Raw genomic sequence first — 13093 nt, 5'->3', positions numbered from 1 at the left:
AGAGAAAGCGATAGAAGGGAGGGGGATAATAGGAGGCAAAAGAAAGAGTGGAGAAGGTTGTTACATACATTGGAACCATAGTTAAAAATCATTTTAATTTCCCTCAGAAGTTACTGATTGGTAGTTACCTGCACCAAGATTGGTAGGCAAGAAGGTGGCAAGTCCCACAATCTTAAACTTTGTTCCCCAAATGTTGGATGTGACCTGAGCAAGGTAGTTATGCTGCAAAAGACAAAACCCACATACAAATCAGTACTTCTTCAAATCCCTCAAACTTAAATGTATGATGATAGGACACAAAGGAAATCAGAATGAGGTCCATTACCTGTGTGATGTCATCTAAGGGGAACTCTCTGCGGGTGAGACTTGGGGACCCAATGGATGGCTTCCGGATGGGTAACCGTGGCGACCGCGAGATCTCCTGGGTAGCGCGGGACAGTTTGGGGGACTTCCTGGGGTCAATATTGATCCTGTTGGTAAAGGGACAGACTAAGTCTCTACAGAGAAGGTAGCACATGAAAGAGAAAGGTTTAGGGATGCAGAGAAACAAACGAAACAAAACAGAGCATAACATTCAAGCAGCATTAGTAGACAAAAATGCAGTGGCTTAGTCAGTACTTTATAGGTCCAAACAGAACATGTGGGTTTCCTTGTGAACTCCAAATAATAGAATCGTCCCAAAATGGTGAGTAAAACAAAGAATGTAAATGAAACACATGCTTGTAATTAATTAATGAAGGCAGTATAAAGGCTGTTTATTACCTGGGAAGTTTGGGAGACTTGCTGCCTCTGGATATCTTTGGGGATTTCTTGCCGACCCAGTCGTCACTCAGCTCTATATCACTGGAGTCTGAACAGTTACAGCTGTCTATCATCGACGAGATCAGACTGTTCCCATACACCTCATCTGGAAGGAGAGAGGGAAACAGGGGATGGAGAGAAAGAAAGATGGGTGGAGGGTAATGCAATGAAGTTGGTGTGATGGGGAAATGATGGGTGTCTGTCTACTGCTCTATGAATAATATCATCAGGGTGATCATTCGTTAAGTGTCACTGATTCAAGAGGCACTACAGTATATCTCTGCATATGGGGATATAAGTCAAACTGACATTGATAGGTATCCAACCTAACCACTGTGACTTTACCAACGTTTATTTCCTTTATCACAACACATACATATCCCCAGTGTTAACAGCAGGGGGCACACTTCCTTCACCTCTTCTTAGACATGCAAGAACAAACTGACATTAAATCATATCCAATTTCAGACGCACACTGACTAACACAAACTTTTCAACTTATTTAGTCCCCCAAACTACTGTTTCCAAGTAACTTCTCTCATTCATATGAGTAACTTCTCTCATTCATATGAGTAACTTCTCTCATTCATATGAGTAACTTCTCTCATTCATATGAGTAACTTCTCTCATTCATATGAGTAACTTCTCTCATTCATATGAGTAACTTCTCTCATTCATATGAGTAACTTCTCTCATTCATATGAGTAACTTCTCTCATTCATATGGGGCCCTGAACCGCAACTGCTCCAGTTTAGGTCAAGATCATTTATTTTATCAGCATTTAAGAGTGAATGGGCTGCATACATTTCAAGGCTGGATTCATTTATCACAGGAGAGGGCAGTGGAGAGGGAGGGAGGTGATTTATGGTAGATACCAGAGGCCATTAAGCAGTTAACATGGGCCCAGTCTGCTCTGTACTGTGGCTGGCTGGCTGACTGGCTGTGAGACTATTAACACTGAGAACACTCAATGCCAACCAACACTGTCTGAAACTTCTTCACCACAAGTTAGTCCTACATGTTATATAAATGGAAAAGTACCGGAGGAGCAGGGAAGGAGGCTCTGGCTAGGCAGCAGACTTTTACAAATTATATTTGAGTAACTAACGGTTATTAACAAGAAGATACTGACTTCACACTTTTCAAGTAAAAAGCAGTCATACGAGAAGCTGAACCAGCTCCCAAAGCAACAGAATCGTCTAGAAGTCCTCGTTAGAACAGTCATAATGGAGCAGGATTTCAATGTGATATTTTCAAAACAAACACCATCAACACTTTCCTCACACAGTATCTCCAGTATAACCTCACCTGCTTTGCCGTCCGTCTTGGGGTCCATGATCACGAACTCGGGACGGAGCTTGCTGATGCGTCGGCCCTTGAGGATGGGCACCAAGCCCCCCAGGTACTCCAGGTAGAGGGTGTAGCAGGGCCCGCCCACCTCAGGGTTGTCCTCCGTCCGCTTCATGGTGCAGTGCAGCCGCTCGTTCCCCGCAGTCGGGTAACTCACAAAGTCACGCATATTGTTGGGGTCTGGAATGGGGGGCTAGAGGTGGAGAGAGAGAGAAAGGATGAATGAATGAGGAGCATTCTGACGCAAAGCGGCGACTCCTGGTGCTGACTCAAGTCAAGTAGCAATTTTATCCCTTGCTAAACTCTTTTTCAACCCCCTATCTTATCCTGGAATTATGACCCTGAATGACCATTTGTATTGTATGTCAGTCTGTATGAATGTCAGTCAGCCAGGTGGGTAAACCAGAACCCTCAACCTCCCCATTTCATAGAGTAGCACATCCTCACCCTCCCAGACACATATCCATACTGTATGTGACATCCCCTAAAGCCTGTACCTTGATGGTGGGTGTGAAGGCTGTGGTGACGTAAGAGCAGAGACGAGAGGGCATGGTGAGCTTTGCCACGTCCTTCTCCTCCCGGAGCGCCCCGGCGATGCCCTGCTGGCACAGCAGCTGCAGGCTGGCCACCCGGTGATCCACCCGCACCACGTAGAGTACCGCGCCACAAGCCAAGAACAGACGAGAGTCCCGGTGACCCCAGCACAGCGTGGTGATGGGACGCTGGGGAGAACGGGGATGGTGATTATTCTATGGAACTCATAGCATATGATGTGACTTCTCAATAGTATGTTTACCAATGTAAGGTGCTGTGTGTGTGTGTGTGGTACTGAATATGTGTTGTGGATGCTGGAGTGTGTGTGTGTGTGTGCCATCTGTGCCACAGGAGCTGGTCTAAGTGTGTGTGTTATTACTTGTGCAGGCGTGTCCAGTGTGTAGATGTGCTCTCCGCAGACGTTGTAGAACTTGACGATGGCGTTTCTGGTAGGAGGTAGACAGGAGGAGTCGGGGGGCAAGACAGCTCTCTCCATCCCAGCCACGGCCAGGAGATCGCCCTGAGAACACCACTGGACTACCACATCTACCACACACAGAGAAGAGGAGAAAGTGAGCATACACACACAGTTTACACACACAAACCACTTATCCTTAAGAACACCACTGACCAATGTGGGTGATACAGGCCTAGACAGCAGAAGAGAGTGAGAATCTGTTCTTTTCTTCCCAGGTTGCCTAAATCCAAACAAAATTGAGCTCAGGTGCATCCTTTTTCCATTGATCATCCTTGAGATGTTTCTATAACATGATTGGAGTCCACCTGTGGTAAATTCAATTGATTGGACATGATTTGGAAAGGCACACACCTATCTACAGTTGAAGTCGGAAGTTTACATACACATTGGCCAAATACATTTAAACTCAGTTTTTCACAATTCCTGACATTTAATCCAAGTAAGAATTCCCTGTCTTAGGTCAGTTAGGATCACCACTTTATTTTAAGAATGTGAAATGTCAGAATAATAGTAGAGAGAATTATTTATTTCAGCTTTTATTTCTTTCATCACATTCCCAGTGGGTCAGAAGTTTACATACACTCAATTAGTATTTGGTAGCATTACCTTTAAATTGTTTAACTTGGGTCAAACATTTTGGGTAGCCTTCCACATGCTTCCCACAATAAGTTGGGTGAATTTTGACAGAGCTGGTGTAACTGAGTCAGGTTTGTAGGCCTCCTTGCTCGCACACACTTTTTCAGTTCTGCCCACAAATGTTCTATAGGTTTGAGGTAAGGGCTTTGTGATAGCCACTCCAATACCTTGACTTTGTTGTCCTTAAGCCATTTTGCCAACGTTGGAAGTATGCTTTGGGTCATTGTCCATTTGGAAGACCCATTTGCGACCAAGCTTCAACTTCCTGACTGATGTCTTGAGATGTTGCTTCAATATATCCACATAATTTTCCTCTCACATGATGCCATCTATTTTGTGAAGTGCACCAGTCCCTCCTGCAGCAAAGCACCCTCACAACATGATGCTGCCACCCCCGTGCTTCACGGTTGGGATGGTATTCTTCGGCTTGCAAGCCTCCCCCTTTTTCCTCCAAACATAACAAAGGTCATTATGGCCAAACAGTTCTATTTTTGTTTCATCAGACCAGAGGACATTTCTCCAAAAAGTACGATATTTGTCCTCATGTGCAGTTGCAAACCGTAGTCTGGCTTTTTTATTGCGGTTTTGGAGCAGTGGCTTCTTCCTTGCTGAGTGGCCTTTCAGGTTATGTCGATATAGGACTCATTTTACTGTGGATATAGATACTTTTGTACCCGTTTCCTCCAGCATCTTCACAGGGTCCTTTGCTGTTGTTCTGGGATTGATTTGCACTTTTCGCAGCAAAGTACGTTCATCTCTAGGAGACAGAATACGTCTCCTTCCTGAGCGGTATGACGGCTACGTGGTCCCATGGTGTTTATACTTGTGTACTGTTGTTTGTACAGATGAACGTGGTACCTTCAGGCATTTGGAAATTGCTCCCAAGGATGAACCAGACTTGTGGAGGTCTACAATTTTTTTTTGAGTTCTTGGCTGATTTCTTTTGATTTTCCCATGATGTCAAGCAAAGAAGCACTGAGTTTGAAAATAGGCCTTGAAATACATCCACAGGTACACCTCCAATTGACTCTAATGATGTAAATTAGCCTATCAGAAGCTTCTAAAGCCATGACATCATTTTCTGGAATTTTCCAAGCTGTTTAAAGGCACAGTCAACTTTGTGTATGTAAACCTCTGAACCACTGGAATTGTGATACAGTGAATTATAAGGGAAATAATCTGTCTGTAAACAATTGTTGGAAAAATGACTTCTGTCATGCACAAAGTAGATGTCCTAACCGACTTGCCAAAACTATAGTTTGTTAAGAAGAAATTTGTGGAGTGGTTGAAAAACTAGTTTTAATGACTCCAACCTAAGTGTATGTAAACTTCCGACTTCAACTGTATATAAGGTCCCACAGTTGACAGTGCATGTCAGAGCAAAAACCAAGCCATGAGGTCAAAGGAATTGTCAGTAGAGCTCCGAGATTGTGTTGAGTCACAGATTTGGGGAAAGGTACCAACAAATTTCTGGAGCATTGAAGGTCCCCAAGAACACAGTGGCCTCCATCATTCTTAAATGGAAGAAGTTTGGAACCACCAAGACTCTTCCTAGAACTGGCCGCCCGGCCAAACTGAGAAATCGGGTGAGAAGTGCCTTGGTCAGGGAGGTGACCAAGAACCCAATGGTCACTCTGACAGAGCTCCAGAGTTCCTCTGTGGAGATGGTAGTCCTTCTGGAAGGTTCTCCCATCTCTGCAGCACTCCACAAACCACTCCTCAGTAAAAGGCATGACAGCCCGCTTGGAGTTTGCAAAAAGGCACCTAAAGCACTCTCAGACCATGAGAAAAAATATTCTCTGGTCTGATGAAACCAAGATTGAACTCTTTGGCCTGAATGCCAAGAGTCACGTCTGGAAGAATCCTGGCACCATCCCAACGGTGAAGCATGGTGGTGGCAGCATTGTGGGGATGTTTTTCAGCGGCAGGGACTGGGAGACGAGTCAGGATCGAGGGAAAGATGAACGGAGCAAAGTACAGAGAGATCCGTGATGAAAACCTGCTCTAGAGCATTCAGGACCTTAGACTTGGGAAAAGGCTCACCTTCCAACAGGACAATGACCCTAAGCACATAGCTAAGACAACGCAGGAGTGGTTTTGGGACAAGTCTCTGAATGTCCTTGAGTGGCCCAGCCAGAGCCCGGACTTGAACCCGATCGAACATCTCTGGAGAGACCTGAAAATAGCTGTGCAATGACGCTCCCCATCCAATCTGACAGAGCTTGAGCGGATCTGCAGAGAAGAATGGAGAAACTCTCCAAATACAGGTGTGGCAAGCTTCTAGCATCATACCCAAGAAGACTCAAGGCTGTAATCGCTGCCAAAGGTGCTTCAACAAAGTACTGAGTAAATGGTCTGAATACTTTTGTAAATTTGATATTTCATTTATTTATTGCAAAAATGTCTAAAAATCTGTTTTTGCGTTGTCATTATGGGGTATTGTGTGTACATTGATGAGGGAAAAAAACTATTTAATACATTTTACGTAACAAAATGTGGAAAAAGTCAAGGGGTCTGAACACTTTCCGAATGCACTGTACATGTCCAAAAAAAGCATTGGATTGGTGTAAACATGGGCGAGTTTCTTTCCACCATATTTTTTGCACCAGACTCAGCACATTTTAATTGGCCCTTTAAATTATAAAATCAATCAGCAGTAGAAACAAAGTATCATCCTCGCCACTGCTTCGGTAAAAAGATGTGGGATTGTGGCTGGAGAAATGTAACCCCTTAAAATTCATAGACAGAGCGATGGATGCAAGGACTGACCATCCATGATATCAAAATGATAGTTTTAACCATGTTTTGAGGCGTGAGTGTTTACATTTACTTTATTTACAAACATCGTAGTAAAACAAGCTTCTATTTTGGGTTCTGATGAGGAACAACAGCTGAAACTACACTCGAGACATTTATAAGTTATAGTCTTCAAGAATCAATGGATGTAGCAACTGCTGACTGCCCCTTTAAACCTAACCTATGACCTGACCCATCATCACCTTATGTATTGCTGACCCCCAGATAACAACACCCACCCCCAGATAACAACCCCCCCTGAAAATACAAAATAAACTATACAACACAAATGGCTCCTAGCCTGGCCCGCGCATGCTTTCTGACCCTAACAATAAAACTTAGCCTGGCCCGCGCATGCTTTCTGACCCTAACAATAAAACTTAGCCTGGCCCGCGCATGCTTTCTGACCCTAACAATAAAACTTAGCTCTGAAGCCCGCAGCGATGCTTTCTGAGCCCGCTAACAATAAAACTTAGCCTGGCCCGCGCATGCTTTCTGACCCTAACAATAAAACTTAGCCTGGCCCGCGCATGCTTTCTGACCCTAACAATAAAACTGAAACTTAATAATATAAAAAATAAAATAGAAACACTTTTATACAACTGAAACTAAATACAAACTATCAAATCAGGTCTGAAAACTAACTGAAACTAAACGGAAAAATCTAAAAACGAATAGAAAATAAAAAAATGAAATCTATAATAACCTTGATAGAAACACACATACCTTTGAGGCCAGTGTGGATGAGAGTGGGAGAGAGGTCATCATAGTTGTTCATCAGGCTGATGTCTCCAGAGGTGAAGCTGACCGTCAGCAGAGGCTTCAAACGTTGGACTGCGGAGACAAAGACCACAACCAGACCAGGTCAGTGAGAGGGATACCACAACACAACCACAGAAACAGAGACCCAAACACAACCAGATAAAGACAGAGGGGGAGGTCAACAGAGTGATACAAAACCAGGTCAACCACGATCCTATTCTGATTCTATTTCAGAGAGACTGGCAATCCGACTAAGACAAATTGCTCTTTCTTATATTTTCTGGAATTCAGACCAAATGCAAGCGTTCCCTGTATAAAACGTTGATAGCGTCTTAGCAACCAAGTTCCCTGTATAAAACGTTGATAGCGTCTTAGCAACCAAGTTCCCTGTATAAAACGTTGATAGCGTCTTAGCAACCAAGTCAGGGGATGGTGTGATCAATATGCATTTCCAGTGGGCCATAAAATTGATTGAGAGTGAGGGACACCGTGTGTGTGTGTGTGTGTGTGTGTGTGTGTGTGTGTGTGTGTGTGTGTGTGTGTGTGTGTGTGTGTGTGTGTGTGTGTGTGTGTGTGTAATAAGGGAGGGGTAGTGGGACACAAGGACATTTCTGCATCTTTGGCAGCTGCTCCTAGTGATTAATCTTGGGGTAGTGATCTCTACTGTGTCCTATTCAAAAGCACAAAGACACCCATGCATCTCACCTTACTACCATCCATCCACTCTCTCAGGGCTATAAATAACACACCTTCATAAAACACAGCCACCGCTGCTTTGTACACCATGTAAATCTTGGGTGCCTCAAAGGGACTAAGGACAACTATCGTGACTGTTCTGTATTAGTCCATGGTTTATGTGAACATACGATCAGTGATGAAGGACCAGGAGGTTTAACTAAACATGAGAAACTGATCAGATCACATTGTCAGGAAGAAATGTCAAGGTTCCATCTTACTCTTTTCATTGTGCTACGCTATGAAACTGACCTGGGCTGGGTTTCCCAAAAACATCGTAGCACTAAGATCATCTTAATGCCATTGAAACTAAGTGCTACAATGCTTTTGGGAAACCCAGCCCTGTACTAAACAGTGTGTTGTATTGTTTAGTTAGAAATAACGCTCCAGTGTCATGGTGTAGCAAATATGTCAACGTAATCTTGGCAGTCAGACAGCAGCAGTAGAAGGCCTGGCATCTTCAACCAGCGCCTTGAGAGTCGTCCGCTAGCCTGCCCTTCCCGCCAGCCTGCTATGCCCGCAGATCATTTCTCAGCGCCAATCAATTACCAGCGACTTTTTTAATTAGTGAATTAGAGCATAATTACCGTTCCCGCTAAGGCAAGCACTTTTGAACTTTACTACACACCGACTGACCAGACTGTAAACACATCACCGGGGGAGGCTGGCCCAGGCATCGATGCAACCAACGAGACGCAATTAAGGAAAAAAAAGAGAAAAAAAAAACTGTGCACATAAAATGGAGGCCGTTATGTGAGCTGCTAATCATGCACATCACTCCCCAATGAGGCTGAGAGGTGATCCACCAAAGAAATGCTTACCAAACCAAAGACCAGGGGAGATGCAGGAAACAGACAGGTTTGTGTAACACAAGGGTCTCACTAACAAAGGCCTATTAAAACAGTTACATCACATATCGGCCCCTTGGTTAAACTGGTAACCTTGTGGCTGTACAGTACTGCTTCCAGGTCATTGGAGGGATGATGGGAGTTGGTTTCGACAAGAGCCATAGAATTAGGGTAAAATGATGATTCAAATGGAACATTTGTAGTAGTGGGGGGGGGGGTTGGAGAGTCACGGTGCCCCTGGATAATTTTTATGTAGGACTGAGAAGCTGAGTTCTGGTGACTTTTAAAAAAGGATATTCTACTCCAAATTAATGAAAAATAAATTCTGATGACACCATTTAAAATGACAATTTCCACCTCCAGAAATGAGACCAATAACATAAACCACATTTTCATCCAACCACTTCATGCGGATGAATTACCTGACGCATGAAAATAGTCACGACCTGGCTGATGGAAACATGAAACGGCGGTAAAATTGTATAAATGCCGACAGACAATTTGTTTGTTCGTTCGACGTGGTGGGATCTTTTTGTCATGCGATGATATGTTTGTGTGGTCCACCCACTACGATTGGGGAAAGCATGCAGTTTATTAGGCTACATATGAAATAAGTTATAATGAACTTCACAGGGTAGTGAATGTATAAGGTGATGAGCTTGACGCTCCTTTCCAATACATATCGAGGGTCTTATTCTGGTGACAGGATAATCGATGCTTGCCTACCGTTTGACAAATACAAATAATATCACTGTTATCCATAATCTCATAATGTAGGTAGCCTACCCACACAGTATCTGTGAGCTGTTGGCTAGAGCGCATGTGCCAAGACCAGAGTAGGAACATTTGCTATATAAAGCAACAGTTTATCTGACAAAACCATCTGAAGAGTTGAAAATGCGATTTAACTTGTATTTTTCCATTCGGTATATGGGAATTTAATGGCAAAAGCAGATTATCAAATATTCGCATCAAAATCTGTCACAAATTGGATGAAAACCTAGCTATATTGGTAAAATTATTTATAAAAATTATTAACATATTGGACCATGCATATAGTCTTTGCATGGTCCATACTTTCAGGTATGCTATTAGCAATAAACATTATCACCTGTAGCCCAACTGATGCAGCATTGTGGCTAGAAATAAATAGGCTGAAACATGGGGTTGCAAATTTTTGCATTTACCCTAGGGGTAATCATTAGCTAGATCCTAAATGTTATAAACTCTGCAAAAAAAGAAACGTCCCTTTTCCATGACCCTGTCTTTCAAAGATAATTCGTAAAAATCCAAATAACTTCACAGATTTTCATTGTAAAGGGTTTAAACACTGTTTCCCATGCTTGTTCAATGAACCATAAACAATTAATGAACATGCACCTGTGGAACGGTCGTTAAGACACGAACAGCTTACAGACGGTAGGCAATTAAGGTCACAGTTATGAAATCTTAGGACACTAAAGAGGCCTTTCTACTGACTCTGAAAAACACCAAAAGAGAGATGCCCAGGGTCCCTGCTCATCTGCATGAACGTGCCTTAGGCATGCTGCAAGGAGGCATGAGGACTGCAGATGTGGCCAGGGAAATAAATTGCAATGTCCGTACTGTGAGACGCCTAAGACAGCGCCACAGGGAGACAGGACGGACAGTTGATCGTCCTCGCAGTGGCAGACCACGTGTAACAACACCTGCACAGGATCGGTACATCCGAACATCACACCTGCGGGACAGGTACAGGATGGCAACAACAACTGCCCGAGTTACACCAGGAACGCACATCAGTGGTCAGACTGTCCGCAATAGGCTGAGAGAGGCTGGACTGAGGGCTTTTAGGCCTGTTGTACAGCAGGTCCTCACCAGACATCACTGGCAACAACGTCGCCTATGGGCACAAACCCACCGTCGCTGGACCAGACAGAACTGTCAAAAAATGCTCTTCACTGACGAGTCACGGTTTTGTCTCACCAGGGGCGATGGCTGGATTTGCGTTTATCGTCGAAGGAATGAGCGTTACACCGAGGCCTGTACTCTGGAGCGGGATTGATTTGGAGGTGGAAGGTCCGTCATGGTCTGGGGCGGTGTGTCACAGCATCATCGGATTGAGCTTGTTGTCATTGCAGGCAATCTCAACGCTGTGCGTTACCTGGAAGACATCCTCCTCCCTCATGTGGTACCCTTCCTGCAGGCTCATCCTGAGATGACCCTCTAGCATGACAATGCCACCAGCCATAGTGCTCGTTCTGTGCGTGATTTCCTGCAAGACAGGAATGTCAATGTTCTGCCATGGCCAGCGAAGAGCCCGGATCTCAATCCCATTGAGCAAGTCTGGGACCTGTTGGATCGGAGGGTGAGGGCTAGGGCCATTCCCTCCAGAAATGTCCGGGAACTTGCAGGTGCCTTGGTGGAAGAGTGGGGTAACATCTCACAGCAAGAACTAGCAAATCTGGTGCAGTCCATGAGGAGGAGATGCACTGCAGTACTTAATGCAGCTGGTGGCCACACCAGATACTGACTGTTACTTCTGATTTTGACCCCCCCCCCCCCCCCCTTTCTGTTAGTCACATGTCTGTGGAACTTGTTCAGTTTATGTCTCAGTTGAATCTTATGTTCATACAAATATTTACACATGTTAAGTTTGCTGAAAATAAACGCAGTTGACAGTGAGAGGACATTTCTTTTTTTTGCTGAGTTTATTTTAACTGGTTAGCATCCTATTGATGAATTGAATGTCCCAAAAAACACGGGGTAAAATGCCCCATGCCTGTACTTCTCACAGAAACCACTTCCAGGTCACAATTTTCCCCCACAACACTTTCCCTGGTTGCCACTACTCTTGCTCAACAAATAAATATAATTTGTCTCATCACAATTTTTTAAGTCACTTCAAAAAAAATATATTTAGGTAGGGTGGCATTTTACCCCAAGTTACCCGACAATTGACCCGGGTTGCATTTTAGCCCCACTCTCCCCTATGCACTCACAGCGAATTGCAGAGCAGTAATGTGCTTAACCATGCCTCTGCTAAAAACACCAGGTTTAAAATGGTGCAGTTCGCCCATATTTAGGAGTTAAGAAATACATAAAGTAGGAATGGAAAGCTGGAAGATCCCCCTGTTTTTAACAAAGGCCATTAAAACTGCTGTTTCCCCCGCGATAGCAAGAATTGTTGTGCACTGACTGCTTGTTAGAATGCATGTTTCCCTCCCTATGGCACTCGTAACTTGAATGAGCCTCAAGAGGAATATTTCTCTCGCATATAACATACAACAAGCCAAATAGGTAAACAGAAGCTATTCTACTCTGGTGTAGTCTGATTTTTCTATTCATTACTCGTTTTGTTTGCAGACAAAAAGTAAATGTGGACTGTTCTAGAATCTTCAAAGTGCACCTTCGCAGAAATATTTAATGTTGCATTTTTTTTTTCTTCACGTGGCGGCAATCATTTTGCCGTGGCACAGAGGCACATGTAAATGACTGCAGCGAAAAGACTGAATTGAAGGTAACATTTAATTCTATGTGACCTGAAAGCCATATGGTTGGGGTTATGGGTTTTGGAACTTCACTCAGAATTCCATTCATTTTTTGATAGGGCTGCACTGAGCCACCATATAAAACATGACATTTGGAGCCATATTATCCATAAATCAGTTTCCATGACAAAGGCCCAGACTGGCGGTCACTAGGGTGGCAGTGTGACGCACAACCAGGGGTCCGGTGATGTGTGACTTTGACAGCTGTCCGCCACCGTCCCCAAAACCAAGTCAGCTATTAGGACTTCCTGTGACAAAGATCAGCCCAATGTCACACACATCCTCCCTGCGCCCACTGTGTCCTCTACTCTCCTCACTCCTTACTCTGCTCTATCCCTCCCTCTTTCTCCGTCTATCTGTTCCTTCCCTCCGCTCGGTCACACTCGTTTGTTTTTAGTGGCCTTTTGAGTCCCTGTCCCCTACTCCCCCACAGTCTGGGAGTGGATTGCTTTAATAGACTGAGCTCGATGCAGTCCAATGATCACGTCCCCATTTCCTACCGTTAATTAGTTGGCCCACAGGGAGTTACAAAGCAGTGTGCATGTGAAGTGAGTGTCACAAATGACATGCATGTGATCAAATAATTAAAAAGTTAAATTCTATAAATAAACTATGAAGCATTA

General features: G+C 44.0%; 1 protein-coding gene across 2 annotated transcripts in view; it reads right to left on the bottom strand.

Annotated features, from left to right (window-relative positions):
• tulp4a (TUB like protein 4a) overlaps nucleotides 1-13093 on the bottom strand; it is a 50844-nt gene that overhangs the window by 6972 nt on the left and 30779 nt on the right. The window contains exons 6-12 of one of the 2 annotated variants that reach the window (XM_014205638.2): nucleotides 7322-7429; nucleotides 3065-3231; nucleotides 2649-2873; nucleotides 2110-2344; nucleotides 763-907; nucleotides 326-497; nucleotides 129-222 (exon numbers count right to left, since the gene is read on the bottom strand). In XM_014205638.2, the coding sequence (XP_014061113.1) occupies nucleotides 129-222; nucleotides 326-497; nucleotides 763-907; nucleotides 2110-2344; nucleotides 2649-2873; nucleotides 3065-3231; nucleotides 7322-7429 (1146 nt within the window). The remainder of the gene's footprint in view (nucleotides 1-128; nucleotides 223-325; nucleotides 498-762; nucleotides 908-2109; nucleotides 2345-2648; nucleotides 2874-3064; nucleotides 3232-7321; nucleotides 7430-13093) is intronic. The other variant, XM_014205639.2, reaches the window with a different exon arrangement.

This window comes from Salmo salar, chromosome ssa06 (assembly GCF_905237065.1).
Source record: "Salmo salar chromosome ssa06, Ssal_v3.1, whole genome shotgun sequence".
NCBI lineage: Eukaryota > Metazoa > Chordata > Actinopteri > Salmoniformes > Salmonidae > Salmo > Salmo salar.
Note: the sequence above shows the minus strand (reverse complement) of the source record. Positions and strands in the feature narration are given on the sequence as shown.